We start from the raw sequence: 14,700 nt of genomic DNA on the forward strand, positions 1-14,700 counted from the left end.
TGGAGATGGATTTTTTTACAAGGGTTGGCAGTGCAGGGCAAGGGGCATTGGCTCCACATTGCCAGAGGGCAGGCTAGGTGGGACAGTGGGAAGGAATTCCTCCCTGTGAGGGTGGGCAGGCCCTGGCACAGGGTGCCCAGAGAAGCTGTGCTGCCCTGGATCTCTGGCAGTGTCCAAGGCCAGGTAGGACACTGGGGCTTCGAGCAGCCTGGGACAGTGGAAGGTGTCCCTGCCCATGGCAGGGGGTGGAAAGAGGTGATCTCTAAGGTCCCTTCCAACCCAAACCACTCTGTGGTTTTATGATTATATGATGATGATTCTCTTGTTGGTCCACAGGTTTAGTTGCACAATGTTGTCCTGGTTTTATTAATTAAAATACATTAATTTTTTAACACTGGGGTAGTTCTTCAGGGTCCAACCAGAGACCTGTACAAAGCTAAGCTGAAGATTTCTCCTTTAGTCTGCTGGTGCAGTCAGGACAGGTGGGACTGTGGTCACCTTCCCTGTGGGCAAAGGATCTGCCACAGCCAAACCTGGGCTCAGCTGAGCTCAGACCCACCCTGCTGATCCTGCAGCTCGTGCAGAGTTGCATTTCCAGTGCTGCCAGACACTGCTTGGCCCTTGTGGCCTCAGTCCCTGCTCCCTGTCCCTTGTCACCATGTCTGTTTGCTGCTGGGTGTGCTGTAGGTGAGCAGGGATCATGGTGATGGATCTCCAGCACACGTGGGTGAGTGCTTTGTGCTCAGCAGGACTGTCTGTTCCCCACTGTGCCAACACCCACCTCGTGACTCCACCACCCCAGCTCCATGCATCTCACCCCTTCTCCCCTGTCTCCCCACAGCTCTGAGTGAAGCTCAGGACATTGACCTGCACCTCACACCCCTCCAGCAGCCCCTGCAGGACATAGAGGCTGTTGAGTTCAGCAAGGTGAAGCCTCTCCTGGTGCCTGTGCTGCACGTGGTGTGTTTGATCTGGGTCACCTCCAAGCACTACAGTGTGCCCCTGCGGGTCGTGGTGCTGCTCCAGGAAATCTGCAACCTTCTCATTCAGCAGGTGTGTGCCTGTGGCACCTTTGCTTGCCACAGGAAGGTTTCTATGAAAGCTGCTTCTCCTTTCCCCTGTCCTTCCTTGGCAAAGTGATTTTGAACTTGAGAGGAAGGGTCAGACATGTTCAGTGCAAGAAGTGACCCTTTGCTGTGACAGCAGAATTGACATCTCTGGTGTGATTTGGCTCTTCCAGGCTGTGGTGTATCTGTCTCCAGAAGACCTTCTGAAAGGAGAGATTGAAGAGAGCCTGGGCAAGGTGCAAACAGTGTTTGACATCCTTATTGCCTTCAAAGAGGCGTTTGAGGAGAGACGGGAAAATCTGCACGTGTATTATGAGCCTGGCCAGGAGGTCAGGAGGTGGGAGTTCCACAGCAGGCTGGTGTTTGCAAGGCTGGACAGCTTCCTGAAGAGACTGGAGATGGTGAAGGTGAGAATCTGGTGCTGAAAGGTATTGCAGCCATCAGGAGAGCTCTGTAGCCATGAACTCACTCGCTGAGCCTGAGCTTCCCCTGGTGCCAGGGCATGAGGCCACTCTCTGGGCTGTGCTGTCCCCTGTTCCATCGAGGCAGGGACCTTGTTTGAGCAGCTCCTGCTCAGGGCCTGTGTCAGATTTGCTGTTTTGTCCTCCTGCTCAGGCTGGTGGGTGTGTCAGTGCTCCCAAGACTCCTCTGGGGCTCCGTGCTCTTGTTGGAACAAGGGGATGTGGATTACAGGGCTGTAAATAAACCAGGACAAGTTCCCAGACATCCTGTGCCCTCAGAGACACCCTAGAGCTGGGCATCCCCTGCCTTGGACAGGGGCTCTGGGGGGGAGCAGGGACACCCTCCAAATTCCTCACCAGGCTACCCCTTCAAATCCCCAGCAGTCTGTCCAGCTGGGGGCTGTGGGGTGTCCCTATTTGCCATGAGATGGTCAGCTGGGGCAGGGACAGGGAGTGCCATGAGTGCCATCATCTCTCAGCCCCAGTGTGGCTGAGGCTCTGTTTGTCCTGTTACACACACACTGTACCTGCTGTACAGACACTGTGTTCCCCTGGGAGCTCTCCTGATAGTCTGGCTAACAGCTCACTGCATCTGCTGTTCACATCTTTCTGAAGTGAATCACTCTTTGTGGATGCCCCATTCCCAGCAGTGGGTCAGATGGGCACTGTCCAGGCAGTGTGTGCCTGTTCAAAGCAAGGTCTGGGTTGTTTCTCTCCTCCTCTCATTCTCTGCACTGGGACAGAAGGTTTTACTGCTTTAACCACATTGTGTAACTACTCATTCTTTAATGAGCTGTGTTGAAAACCATGATGGCTGACAGCTATTTTAAAACTGCTCAATAATTGTAGAATCACAGAATGGGTAGGGTTGGAAGGGACCTTAAAGATCATCTGGACCCAACTCAGCCTGAGCAGCCTCGCTGTGCCTGGGAGGTGCTTTGGCCCAGCAGCAAACAGGATCTGTGCTGTGCTAACTGTTGTCATCTGCTTGTGTCTGAACCTCTGTGTGCCTCCTCTGCCTCTGCAGGGTGTCCTGAGCACAGCCCTGGACCTGACACAGCTGGAGAAGATTGAGTTTGGGGGGATGAAAGGGAAGGCCCTGGGCCAGAAGGTGCTGGACATGTATGAGGAGTTCCAGGAGGTGTACAAGGTGTTCTCAGACAGAACCTACGACTGCCTCGACCTGACCAACGTGGTAGGTGGGACATGCCTGTGGGGACACCAGCAGCACATCCTTGTTTCCAGAGAGCAGCTCCTCTGCAACAGAGCCCTGGTTCCTCCTTCCAGCTCCTTCCTCCTCTGTTATGGTCTGATCTGTCACTGTAGGGAGCTGGGAGCTGCTGGCCTTTCCTGCAGACCTTTGGGAGTCCTTGTAGCTCCTTATCTACCATACCTCGCTGGTTCAGCAAGTGCATCTGAGGGTTTTTGGGGTGGTGGTGTGGTCTTCAGGCCAGGTTCAGGGTAAGAGAGTGTGGAAATAGCCCATGTTGCCTCCAGGCTAAAGTTAGTACTTGTGGGATCCATCCTGGAGGGCCATGAGCTCAGCCATGGGACAGCACAGAAGTGTCCTTGACTCCATGGGGCTTGACTGGAGGGTGGCCAGAGGAACAGTTTAATTCCTGGTGAACAAGAAGGGGAAATCTCTCTGGATAGGGAGGTGGCAGGTACCCCCCAGTGCCTTCTCACAGCTCAGGACTGGCTGTTCCCTCCCCACAGGAGTTTGAGCAGGATGTCCTGGGTTTCCAGCAGAAGGTAGAGGACATTGACCTCCGGCTGGGCACTGTGTTCAGCCAGGCCTTCAGCGACGCCCCAGACCTGCAGCACATCTTCAAGGTTTGTCTGTCCCTTCCTTCTCAGGGAGTCACTGCAGAGCCCAGACAGTGCTGGAGCTGCAGGGACTTGGGTTTGCCCATGGGGTGGACAGTGGGACACTGACACTGCTGGGCTGGACTCGGTCAGTGGTGCTCAGACCTGTGGGTGCCTCAAGAGCTGTGCAGCCCTGGAGTGGCTGGGAGTGTTCTGCTCTTCCCTTGTGACACAAACAGAACAGGTCTTGGCTCAGTTTGGGGAAGAGCAGTTGAAGAAATGACTCAAATCAGGCTGTTGGATGGCAGGAGTTCCACTGGTCTCTCTGGGAGCTGGAGGAAAGGCTGCTTTGTGCAGGATTTTCATGGCCAGGTTGGACACTGGGGCTTGGAGCAACCTGGGATGGTTGAAGATGTCCCTGCCCATGGCAGGAGGTAGAATAAGCTGGACTTTAAGGTCCCTTCCACCCCAAACCATTCTGTGATTCTGTGATTTCCTGGTGAAAACTGCTGTTAAAACCAGGTGGTCACTGTTGGTATCAATTCTTTGCTATTGTTGATACATGGATGCATTTCAGCTTTAAAATTTATGGTTTTCTAGAAACAAGGCTGGTTTGTTTACCAATGAATCTATCCTGCAGAGAAAGCAAATGGTATTTTCTGTAAAATTTCAATGTAATTGTAAAAAGGAATGTAGAAAATTGTAAGTGATAATATTTATCTTTCTGAGTTGTGGGTTTGTTGTTTTTTTTAATAGCAGATTTTGAAGCATTTGAAGAATAACAGTTGGAATATGGTTCACCCACAGAGAAAGTCTGAGCATCACTGTAACAGAGACATTTTTTGTGATGTGGTTTAGTGGTGGGATTTGGTCAAAGGCTGGACTTAGTGATCTTGGAGGTCTTTTCCAACCTTAATGATTCCATGAAAGGAAGGGACTCCTTGGGGAAGTTGGGAAAAACCTTCCCTTTGCCAAAGTGCCCATCAGTGCAGATCCTTGGGCTACTGAGAAAGACGAAGCAGCTGCATCAGTGAGGAAAATCCCAGTGGGACTTTCTGCAGGGGGGTGAATTTTTTCCCATTTCTTTCCCTGCTTCTTCCCCTGCACAGTTGCTGGCCATGTTCCAGAACCTTCTGGAGCGCCCTGTGATCGCTGCAGTTGCTGCTGACAAGGTCCCTGTCCTCCTCAGCATGTTCAGCACTGCCCTGGACCAGACCAGGTTCATCTACACCAGACACACCCAGGCAGGGCTGCAGCTCGGTGGGTTCCACGTGCTGAGGAAAATTGATTTTACAGGAAATTTGGGTTAGATTAATTAAGGGGGAAAATAGTTTGGTTTTCCTAAGGCAACCAGAACTTCTAAATTGCAAAGGTTTTTAGCTTCTGTAGTTCTTGGTGGAAAGGGGAATGGCTGGGAATGCTTTGTTCTTGGCATTGAAGCAAATACTCTGTTGGGGGGAAATATCCTTGTTTTAAATGTGTGTGTGTGTGGGATTGAAGGCATGTGCTGAGCTGTAAATGCAGAGCATGCAAGGGGGAGTTGGTAATTAAGGGTTTCATCAGCTTTTTCCAGGTTTGTTATTTCCTGGAAACGTTGGCACAGAAGGGAATAGGTAGACTCCTGTCAGATTAGGAGGATTAGTGTCTTCTTGAAGAGCAGCCCATTTCCTTGCCTCGGGAAGACTTTTCTGGAGCCTGGCAGATCCAGGAGAGGCAGCACTGCTGGAACCAGTGCAGGTTAACAAAGGGAATGTGGGGATTCATGGAGGATGAGTCCAGCATTTGCTGAGACTCTGTAGAGTGTGGTTTTGTGGCTCTGAGATGGGATGGTCACAACCAGCTCCTAGCCAGAAATCCCTTCCTTCCTCAGCGCTTTGGGAAGCAGGGAATTCACCCCAGGCACAACACCCCTCTGGATCAGCTCTGCTTCCAGCACATGCCAGGCCTCTCCTCTCATCCCTTATTCCAAATCCAGAAGCACAGGGGGACTTGCCCTGCTCCCAGAGCTCTGTCTTGTGACAGAGCTTGGATTTCAGGGCAGCAGCCAGGGAACCAGGGCAGTTTAGTGGAGCTGAGTTGCTGTGGGTGTCTCTGGGGTTGCTGTGCTCACAAAATGCTGTTCCCCTGTGCCCTGCCAGGGTTTCCTCCCCTGCACAAGAACGTCCCTCCCGTGGCTGGAGCGCTGAGCTGGGCACAGGAGCTGCAAGCTCGAGTCCAGGGGCTCTTTGAGCACCTCAGGCACATCCCACATCTGTGAGTGTCTGCTCCAGATAAGTTGCTTTGTGACCATCTGGAAATGTTGTCTCTAATCAATCTTTTCATGTTCTTCCTGTGTTGAATGTTATCCAGTGGCTGTAGCTGAAACAATCTTTAGTGAAGAGGTGAGAAGTGGGTGCTCTGGTGCCATTCACTTCCCTGCCATCTTTATTTGCTAGGAGATGCTCATTAATTGGATTGGTTTTGAAGTGGTTATGAGGCACATTGGGATAGAAGATGGGCTCTTCAGCTTTTGACATAGCCCTAGGTTGCAATTAAAATAGGTGTTGGAACCTTTCCCACTGCAATTCCTCTCAGCCTGGTCTTCCAGGACCTCCTTGGGATCAGCCCAGCTCCTGGGTATTGGCAGAAGACAACTTCCTCAGCATTAAACAAAGGAAAAAATCTCCCAAGATCAAGAAAACAAACCAGGGCTGGAATTCTCACCACCCAAATCCTTGTTATTATGGGTCATCTGGGAGATGTGTGTCCCTGCATTTTGCACTGATTTTACCCCTCTGTTCAGAGCAGTTATTGGCTTGTCCTGCAGCAGAGTGGTGTGAGGCTCTTTCCCACGTGCAGCTTGAAAGGGAGAACGGATTAAAAAGGAAAAATGAAGATGGTTTTGCTTAAAGGCCTTATAGAATCACAGGATCACTGAGGTTCAAAAACACCTCCCAGGCCATCCAGTCCAAGCTGTGCCCAATGCCCACCTTGTCCCCAGCCCAGAGCACTCAGTGCCACAGCCAGGCCTTCCTTGGACACCTGCAGGGATGGGGACTGCAAACCTCCCTGGGCTCAGTCCCTGCCCATTCCTCTTGTTCTATTTCTTGGCATCATGGAGGAGAGCATATATATATATATATATATATATGTGTGTGTGTGTGTGTGTACACACATATATATGTGTACACACATAATAACTGGTATATAACATACACAGATATATATTATGTGTTATAGATTATTGTATGCATATATATTTTCTATATATGTATATATATATTAGAATTTTATATATATATATATATATATAAAGTATTTTTTTCTATACATTGTACAAGCAGTTGTTCACACAGCAGTGACCTGCATCTAGTGGAGCCCAACTGGAACACAAAACTGTCTAGGATAAAATGTTTAAAACTGATGTTTTGGTAACTGATTTTTCCAGAAGCTCTAAGCCCTATTCTTGTCCCAGGTCCTTGTCCCCATTTTGCAGGTCAGCATGCAAACACCTGAGAGAGAGCACAGGGGGTTGGGTAGGGAAGGGATCTGGAAGGGTGAAATCCAAGGTTCCCCTTCAGAGTCTGCCTGCAAACTGTAGGGGGATCTTGGGAAGGGTAAATGCAGACCTCAACCCCCAGAACTAAAGGTAACCCTTGTCTTTTGTGCTGCCAGGAGCTTGGACTCTGCCCATGGAAGAATGGTGGTGCAGAAATATGAAGAAATGATTCAGCTGCTCGACAGGTACGTGGGGCTCAGGCAGGGCTGTAGCTGTAGGAGAAAACATTCTCCTCCCCCAAGCCACCTGCCAGCACATTTGGCAGCCCAGGGCCTGGGAATGTCCCTTTCTAGCCCAAGGGAATTTGCTGCTGGGAGAGGTGGAGGGATCCTCTCCCTGGGTACCACAAGTTTGCTGGGATGGATTCAAATGAGAGTCCTGCAGGAGGAATGGGGGCTCTGCAGTCCAGCAGGAGCATCAGCAGGAGCTGCTGTGGGGTGGAGGAGCTGCTGGGTGGAAAGCCTGGGCTGGGCTGAGGTCTCTGCCCTCTCATGCCCATTCACTGGCCGTGTTCACAGAGGCTGTAATGTGTATATTCCACAGTTTGGGGTGGGGGCCATTGCCCAGGACTTGGCATCTTAACATTTGCTGTTAAACCTGGCTGCTCTGGGCTGTCCCTTGAGAGCAGCCTTTTCCCCAGGAAGGAGATCCCTGCAGGGGCTGCTCCTCACTGGCAGTGAAGGGAGCTGAGACCCTGGGCTGGATCCTGCAGGGTGGGAGGAGGGAGCTCTGTTCTCATTACCAAAACAAGGCTGGGTCATTTGGCACAGCCTTTCAGAGAGGAGCAGCCCTACAGTCTGGGGTGAACACCTCGAGGTGCTGCTTTCTGGGTGACATTTCCCAGAGTGCCAAGGTGACAACATGATTCAGAAGAGACTTGGGAGTCACTTGGGAGGTTGGGACTGTCCATGACTTGTGAGATGGCAGGGCCCCTATTCTGCCCTCTGTGCTGCCATCCCAGCAGTGTCATTGTCACTGTGAGACAAGTGAGGTCAGCCTCAGTCACCCCCAGTATCCTTTAGGCACTTCGGAAACTCCCAGCTGCTGATACCTCACTTTAGGCTAAATGCTTTGAAAAGTCTGTCTCTAAATCTGAATCCTCTGCTAAAACTGGAACTTGAGAGAGCTTTGCCCTCCTGACTTGATGCTGCTGCTGGTTTTTGGGTGGCTGTCTTGGAAACCCTGTTGTTTATGGAGATGGCATGGATGGGCTTTGAACATTCCTTCATGTCCTTCAGTCCTCAGAGTGGCCTTGCCTTGCATTCAGGTACATCTGCAGCCAGCTGGCTTGGTAACTATGTGGTGGATGTTTCTCCTTTCTGGCAGGTATCAGGAAAAGCTGTACTTAGAGTGGTCTCAGACAGTCTCAGAAAAATCCCAGTACAACCTCACTCAACCCCTCATCCGGCGAGACCCAGAAACCAAACTGATCATGGTCAATTTTGATCCCCAGGTAAAGCTGCTGCCCCTTGGCTTTCCTGCCTCCTGGGGCACTGTCCCCAGCTCTGGGGGACATCTGGTGGGGTTGGATCTGGATCTGTTCTCTGTGGTCTGTGGAATCCCTCTGGTGCTGGGTAACAAAGATGTACCATAGATCTGCTCTGCCTAAATACCAGGGTTACAGTTTGAGCAGAGCAAATTCTGCTTCAAACCAGTGGCAGAAAGTCCTTCAGGAGCCAGATGTGTAACTGGTGTCAGCATGTCCAGAGCAGAGTTGATACTGGTGAGAGGAGTGATGGGACATCATCTCCTGAAGCATGTTGGTTATGTGTGCTTGAAATCTGAGCTTCTGAACGGCAGGGTGTAAAAAAACCCAGAGAGGGTTTGTTTTGTGACTCCAGAAACCTCTGATGGAAGGTGGCCCCAGAAGGAGTTGAGTCACTGGGTTTGAGGCCATGGTGCTATTTTTTTGTTATTATTTTTATGCCAGCCAGGCCAGCACACCAAGAGAACTGGAGCCATCTTATCTTTCACTTAGATAATGGCCTAGCTCCACTTGCAGGCACAGTATTGCTGAGGTTTGTGATGTGGGTCAGCCTTCATCTGAGAGGGGATCCACATGGATTGCTGAGAGGACCAGAGGTGATTGTGGCTTTTAGAGGCTGCCTAGGGTTGGCTGGTTGGTATTTAACAGAGCTGTCTGCCCTTGGCTGGGCAGAAATCCAGAGTCAGAGACCAATGGGAAACAGGTGGTACAGACCAGGAGGAGTCCAGGCCCCTTCCAGCATGCTGCTTTGGGAACAAACCAGGAGGAAAGCTGTGTGATGCTGAGAATGGATTGCAGAGTGTGCCAGGGGCTGGGAGGATTGTGCTGTGCTCATCTCTGTGCTTTGCTCCCCCAGCTGGTGTCGGTGCTGAGGGAGGTGAGCTACCTGAGGGGCAGCCAGGCAGCAGTTATCCCCCCAGAGGCAGCTGAGATCTATTCCTGCAAGGAATCCTTCCGGCAGCTGGTGGCCAGCTTGGAGCTGATGGGAAACAGCTACAACAAGGTGCTGAGAACAGTGCTGGAGGTGGAATATCCTCTGCTGCAGGGGCAGCTGCAGGACATCGACTTCAAGCTGAAGGAGGCAGAAGAAACACTGACCTGGAAGATGGAGGGTGAGCTGGCTCTGTGTGACACCTGGGTCTCCTGGTATTGCCCCAGGCTCTGTTCCCTGGTTCCCAGTGGCAGTTGCCAGCAGGACAGGGCACTCTCCAGCAGAGCCAGCACTGGGGAGATGAGGAGCAGCCCCCAGCTTGCCTGCTCTTTTCCACATCCCCTCAATCCACTGGGGCTGTGGACAGGATCCTGCTCCCCTCAGGTTTAGCCCAGGCTCTGGGGAGGAGAGGCTCCGGTGGTCCCTGCTGTGCCTTTTGGGGGTAGGAGGGAGCTAGAGGCTGCTCTGCTGTTCGAGGTGGTGAGTCTCTTGCCTTAAGGATGAATGAGAAAAAAGGTCTGAAGTGGGGAGCACTGGAGGTGGGACCAGCAGCTCTGAAAACAGATAATCAATCATATCATTTTCCTTAGGTGTCTTGGATCACCTCTCTGGGGTGATGGGTGATATCCATGGCCTTGAGCAGAGGGTGCAGAAAGCCAAGGACAACGTGGAGGAGATCCAGAGCATTGTGCACTCATGGGGGTCACCTGTATTCGAGAGGAGGGATTCCAAAAAGGAGTCAGTGCTGAGCCTGGAGGAGTGTCAGGAGCACCTGGAAAAGCGCTACAGCCTTGTCAGGGTGTCTGGGCAGAGGATCCACTCTCTGGTGAAGGTGAGGGGGGATCTTCCTGGGGGTGGAGGGCTCCTCAGAGGCTCCCTGTGTCCCTGCGACAGTGAAAATGTCCAGAGCTGCTTCACCTTTAAAGGACTCCCTTATTCATTTGAAAGCCTTACCCGGGGTTAATTAATGTTGGCTCTGAGGGGTGAGCTGGAATGGGGATGTGGGCCTGGCACTGCTGGGCTCCCAGCTCAGGGCAGGGCTGGCAGCAGCTGGAGCTCTGGGAAAGGTTTGGCTCCAACTCTGGCTGCTGGAAAGCCACTAGAGGGGAGTGGAGCATCGGGTTTGGGATTCTGCTCCAAGGAAAAATCTACTCTGTGGTGTTTAGCTGCAAACAGAAGCTGGGGCTGATGCTTGGGTTTCAGGCTTGCTGTCCCTCTGTGGAGCAGAAGGTGATGCTGACCATCCAGGGAGAAGCTGAGTGACAGGAGAAAAGTTGCTGTCCCAAACCTTGGTGTTTTCCAGCAGTTTTTCCAGAGCTCAGAGTCCTCTGCAGGCCAGGAGAAGGACCAAAGCTCTGCTCCTCACCTGCCTGGAGCCAGGTGTTGTGCATGTCTGGGACAGCCCCTGGCCTGGAGGGAGATGGGTTTTAGGCACAGCCCTCTCCTGAGGGTCACTGGCCTTGAACTCTGAGGAGACCCTGCTGGGTTCATCAGGATGAGCCTTTGGGACCCCCAGTGCTCCCTGCCCAGGGGTGCAAAGCAGCCTCAAGTCCTGTGGCCTCAGAGAAAAGGGAGGCAAACATGGCAGAGCTGCTAAGGCTCTTCTGCCCTCCGTTTTCACCTTGAATTATTCCTGGAGACCAAGCAGCCCTTGGCAGGAGCAGATCGTGGCCATGTCACCACCTGCAGGAAGGTTCATCTTCCCTATCCTTCCCTAAGTCTGACACTCATGTTCTCCAGCATCAGTCCTGATCTATGGGCAGCTCTCTTCAGGACAGACTCACCCTGCTGTGTGTGAAGGCATCTTCTTTCTCTTCCAGGAAAACCAGAGCCTCTTCCTTGCAGACCCAGCATCTGATGCCTGGAAGGCCTATTTGGATTACGTGGATGAGATAGTCCTGGATGGATTCTTCACTGCCATTGAGTGCTCACTCAAGTACCTCCTGGAGAACACAGGTGACACCTGGTTCCTGTCCCCTGGCTGCAGTGGCTGCTCAGCCTCTCCAAGGGGACATCTCTTGTTGTGCTCCCTGATACTCAAGGGTTGTTCTCTTCTTCCTGGCTTTCCTGTGGCACAGAAGCCTCCAGGAAGGGAGGGTGGCTCCATCACTGTCACTGGATTGCTCAGGGGGAGGGATGGAGGTGACTGTGCACTGTTTGCCAGGATTAATGGAACAGAGGAAATCGAGGCATCCTCCCAAGTCTGTGCTTGGCCATCAGTCACCTCCCACACTCCCATGCTCAAAACATTAATGTAGTACCATATTTCCTCTGTGGAGAGTCTCAAGAGCCAGTTCTGCTCCTGAAAGGCACAAATAAAACCCTCAGCCCCTGAGCATTAGTCCTGGGCAGAGGTGAGCTGGGTTCAGGAGTCACCAGACCAGCCCTCCTGCCCACAGGCACCAGGGAGGTTCACTCCTGCTGAGAGCAGCCTGTGTCCAGCTAAAGCACATCTCCAGGAATGCTTTCCTTTTGAATGTGGAGGCACAATGAGTCAGAGAATTGCATCCAGTTCTTCACTGTCTCGTTAAAAACTTGCATATGTTGTCACATTTGCATCTGGCTCCAGTTTCTGGTTGCTGATATTTTTTTTCCCATGCCTTTCACGACTAAATTAAAGAGCTTCTTGGTTCCTGTTGTTTTTCTCCTCTGCAAGCACTTCTGTGCTGTCATTGTTCAGCTCTCAGACTCCCTTTGCATGAGCTGAAGAGCCTGGTCTCCTCAAGCCTTTCCTCCTCAAATCACTTGTGTCTCATCTGTCCCCCACTGTCTTTGGTGGGTACAACAACACAGCTGCTTTGCCAACATCTCCATGGGTTATGCAGACACCAGTGAGTGTGGGTTTGCCACCACATCCTCCTGCTGTCCCTGTGGGGCTTGTGGTACCTTGCAGTAGGATGTTGCAGTAGGCCCAAGGTTGCTTTTTTCCCCTTGAAAAATAGGAGAATCAGGATTTCTCTCTTCTTTGCAGATGCCAAGGCAGGGCTTGCTCCCCTGTTTGAGGTGCAGCTGGATTTGGTGATCCCAGATTTGGTATTTCACCCACCCCTGGACCCTGGCACCAATGATGGCTTCTATGACATGGTGGAAAGTCTTCTCAACGGCATCTACCACATGTCCTCACTGGTGCCTCGGCTGGCCACACACAGTGGCTTCTGCCACTACCAGGTGTGTGCTGGGGAGCTTCCCTGGGCTGGGTGGCACTGAGGAGGTGCCATGTGCTCCCATGGCACTTCCCTCTCCCCTCTCCCTCTCCCCTTTCTGCTCTTTACTCTTCTTTACCTTCTCTCCTTTATTTTCTCTCCTCTCTGCTCTCTTTTCCCTCCTCTCTCCCCTCTGCTCTCGTTTCTCTCCTCTTTCCCCTCTCTTGTCTATCCTCTTTCTCTCTCTATCCCCTCTATCCACTCTCTATCCACTCTCCCCTCTCCCCTCTTTTCTCCTCTCTGATCTATCCTCTCTCCCGTGTCCCCCCTGTCCCCATGCAGGCTGACCTGGAGGACATGGCAGTCCTGTCAGACGAGCGCCAGGAGCTGCTGAGCCGCGTGCAGTCGGCGGTTGGCGAGTGCTGCGCACAGCGGGCTGGGCTGGAGCGCTACTCCCACCTGTACGGGGAGGACAGGAAGGAGCTGTGCCGGCAGTTCCTGCTCTACGGGAGAATCCTCACGGCTGCCGACATCGAGGCCCACGGTGACGACGGTGTCCCCGAGGCGCCACCCACCCTGCAGCAGTTCAGGGAGCACATCGACTCCTACGAGAGGCTCTACGAGGAGGTGGCTAACTTGCAGCCCATCAGCACCTTCCAGGGCTGGATGAGGGTGGATGCGAGGCCTTTCAAGGCAGCCTTGCTCAATGAGATTAAAAGGTGGAGCTTGGTGTTCAAGCAGCATCTCCTGGACCACGTCACACACAGGTGAGAGCTGGTCCTGCCCCTGCTGCTGGGACTGCACTGGGATGGCTCTTGTCTTGGCTGGGCTGGATTGTCTCACACTGATAACCAAGTCAGTTATAGAATCATGGAATCTCCCGAGCTGGAAGGGATCCACAAGGATCATCAAGCCCAACTGCTGGCCCTGCCTAGACACCCCAACAATCCCACCCTGTGCATCCCTTGTCCAAGTGCTCCTGGAGCTCTGGCAGCTTTGGGGCTGTGACAACTTCCACAGACAACACAGGAGCAAGAGAAGGGCCCATGCTGCACCCCAGCTCCATCACACCCCTGGGTCCTTCATGCCCTGGTCTCTGCTGGTGTGTGAGCTGGGGATGATGACATTCTTTGGTACTGTTGACATCCCTGAGCTGATGCCCCTGCAGCCTGATGTGTGGTGTTTGTTTGATAGGATGTTTGCCCACTCATCCCAAGCCAAATAATTCCATCTCTGCCAGGGCCCTGGGCTCACTTTGCTGGGTTTGGTGTTGGCCATCAGTAAACTCCATTAATGTTCTGAGGTACTCGCTCTGCTTCTAAAAGCCCATGATTCAGGTAAAAGCAGTCATGGGGAGAGTCTTCAGTCTACAAAAAGGAGCAGTTTGGGCTCCAACTATTGCATTAACATGTGTTCCTTGTTCTGAAGAACTGCTCAGCTCTGTGCAGGACAATGCCTCAGGTGATTTATTGATCACAACTTAGTCACCACTGGAGGGTGTCTCAGGTCTTGGATGCTCCCAGGGAAGTGTTCACAGACATCTGAAGAGGAGGCTGCTGTGTGGGGTGGTGATACAATCTCTTGTGTGCTTTTCAGCACCGTAATTCTGTCAGATAATTTCTTTGCAAAGAGGTTTTGTGTAGCAGAGTACAAGCGTTTAGGAGTTGCTATTGAGAGTCCCTGACTCAGCAGTTTAGTCTTTATTAGGTGAAGTATTTAAGGATACTTTTAGGCCCAGCAGTATCCAGAGAATTTAAGCAGGCACTTAAAAGTAAGTGTGTTGAGAGGTGGAGAGTGGATGTGCTGGGAAGAACTGGAGACCCAGGAGCCCATTGTTCCTCTGCTGAAAGTGCCCTGCAGCTGGTGAGGTTAAGAACAGGATAAGGAGGTGAGGAAAAGAGCCCCAAACACTCTCCTTGTCTGTGATGGTTTATGGCTCAAGGGCTTTGAGAGACAGGAACCATGACTTTATTTTTAAAGACCTGGAAGGATTTTTTCCCTCCCACATATGTGCAGTTGCTTTTCTGAACTGCTGTGAGTTTGAATCACCTGCAGGAGGGAGCTGCCCTGTGGAGTGAGGCAGTACATGAAGGAGAATCCCTGTTTGTTAGAGCTTTGCAGTGTGTCAGGTTCACCTGGAGAGTTTGGCTTCTTGTAGTGGAAGAGATGGGGTGAAAACTGTCATAGAATCCCAGAATGGTTTGTGTTGGGAGGGACCTTAGAGATCATCCAGTCCACCTCTGCCACAGGCAGGGACACCTTCCACTG

At 52.0% G+C, this 14,700-nt stretch overlaps 1 protein-coding gene across 2 annotated transcripts in view; it reads left to right on the plus strand.

Annotated features, from left to right (window-relative positions):
* Positions 1-14,700, plus strand: part of DNAH9 (dynein axonemal heavy chain 9) — a 165,925-nt gene that overhangs the window by 6,153 nt on the left and 145,072 nt on the right. For both annotated transcript variants that reach the window (XR_014855650.1, XM_085077980.1), the window contains exons 5-17: positions 842-1,053; positions 1,241-1,474; positions 2,556-2,723; positions 3,245-3,361; positions 4,444-4,594; positions 5,473-5,587; positions 6,989-7,057; positions 8,199-8,325; positions 9,215-9,470; positions 9,880-10,121; positions 11,110-11,245; positions 12,261-12,457; positions 12,775-13,199. Coding sequence is in view for 1 of the 2 variants with exons in the window: in XM_085077980.1 (XP_084934106.1) it covers positions 842-1,053; positions 1,241-1,474; positions 2,556-2,723; positions 3,245-3,361; positions 4,444-4,594; positions 5,473-5,587; positions 6,989-7,057; positions 8,199-8,325; positions 9,215-9,470; positions 9,880-10,121; positions 11,110-11,245; positions 12,261-12,457; positions 12,775-13,199 (2,449 nt within the window). In the remaining variant the exon portion in view is untranslated. The remainder of the gene's footprint in view (positions 1-841; positions 1,054-1,240; positions 1,475-2,555; positions 2,724-3,244; positions 3,362-4,443; positions 4,595-5,472; positions 5,588-6,988; positions 7,058-8,198; positions 8,326-9,214; positions 9,471-9,879; positions 10,122-11,109; positions 11,246-12,260; positions 12,458-12,774; positions 13,200-14,700) is intronic.

Source organism: Lichenostomus cassidix, chromosome 18, assembly GCF_008360975.1.
Source record: "Lichenostomus cassidix isolate B80296 chromosome 18, HeHo_3.0, whole genome shotgun sequence".
Classification (NCBI taxonomy): domain Eukaryota; kingdom Metazoa; phylum Chordata; class Aves; order Passeriformes; family Meliphagidae; genus Lichenostomus; species Lichenostomus cassidix.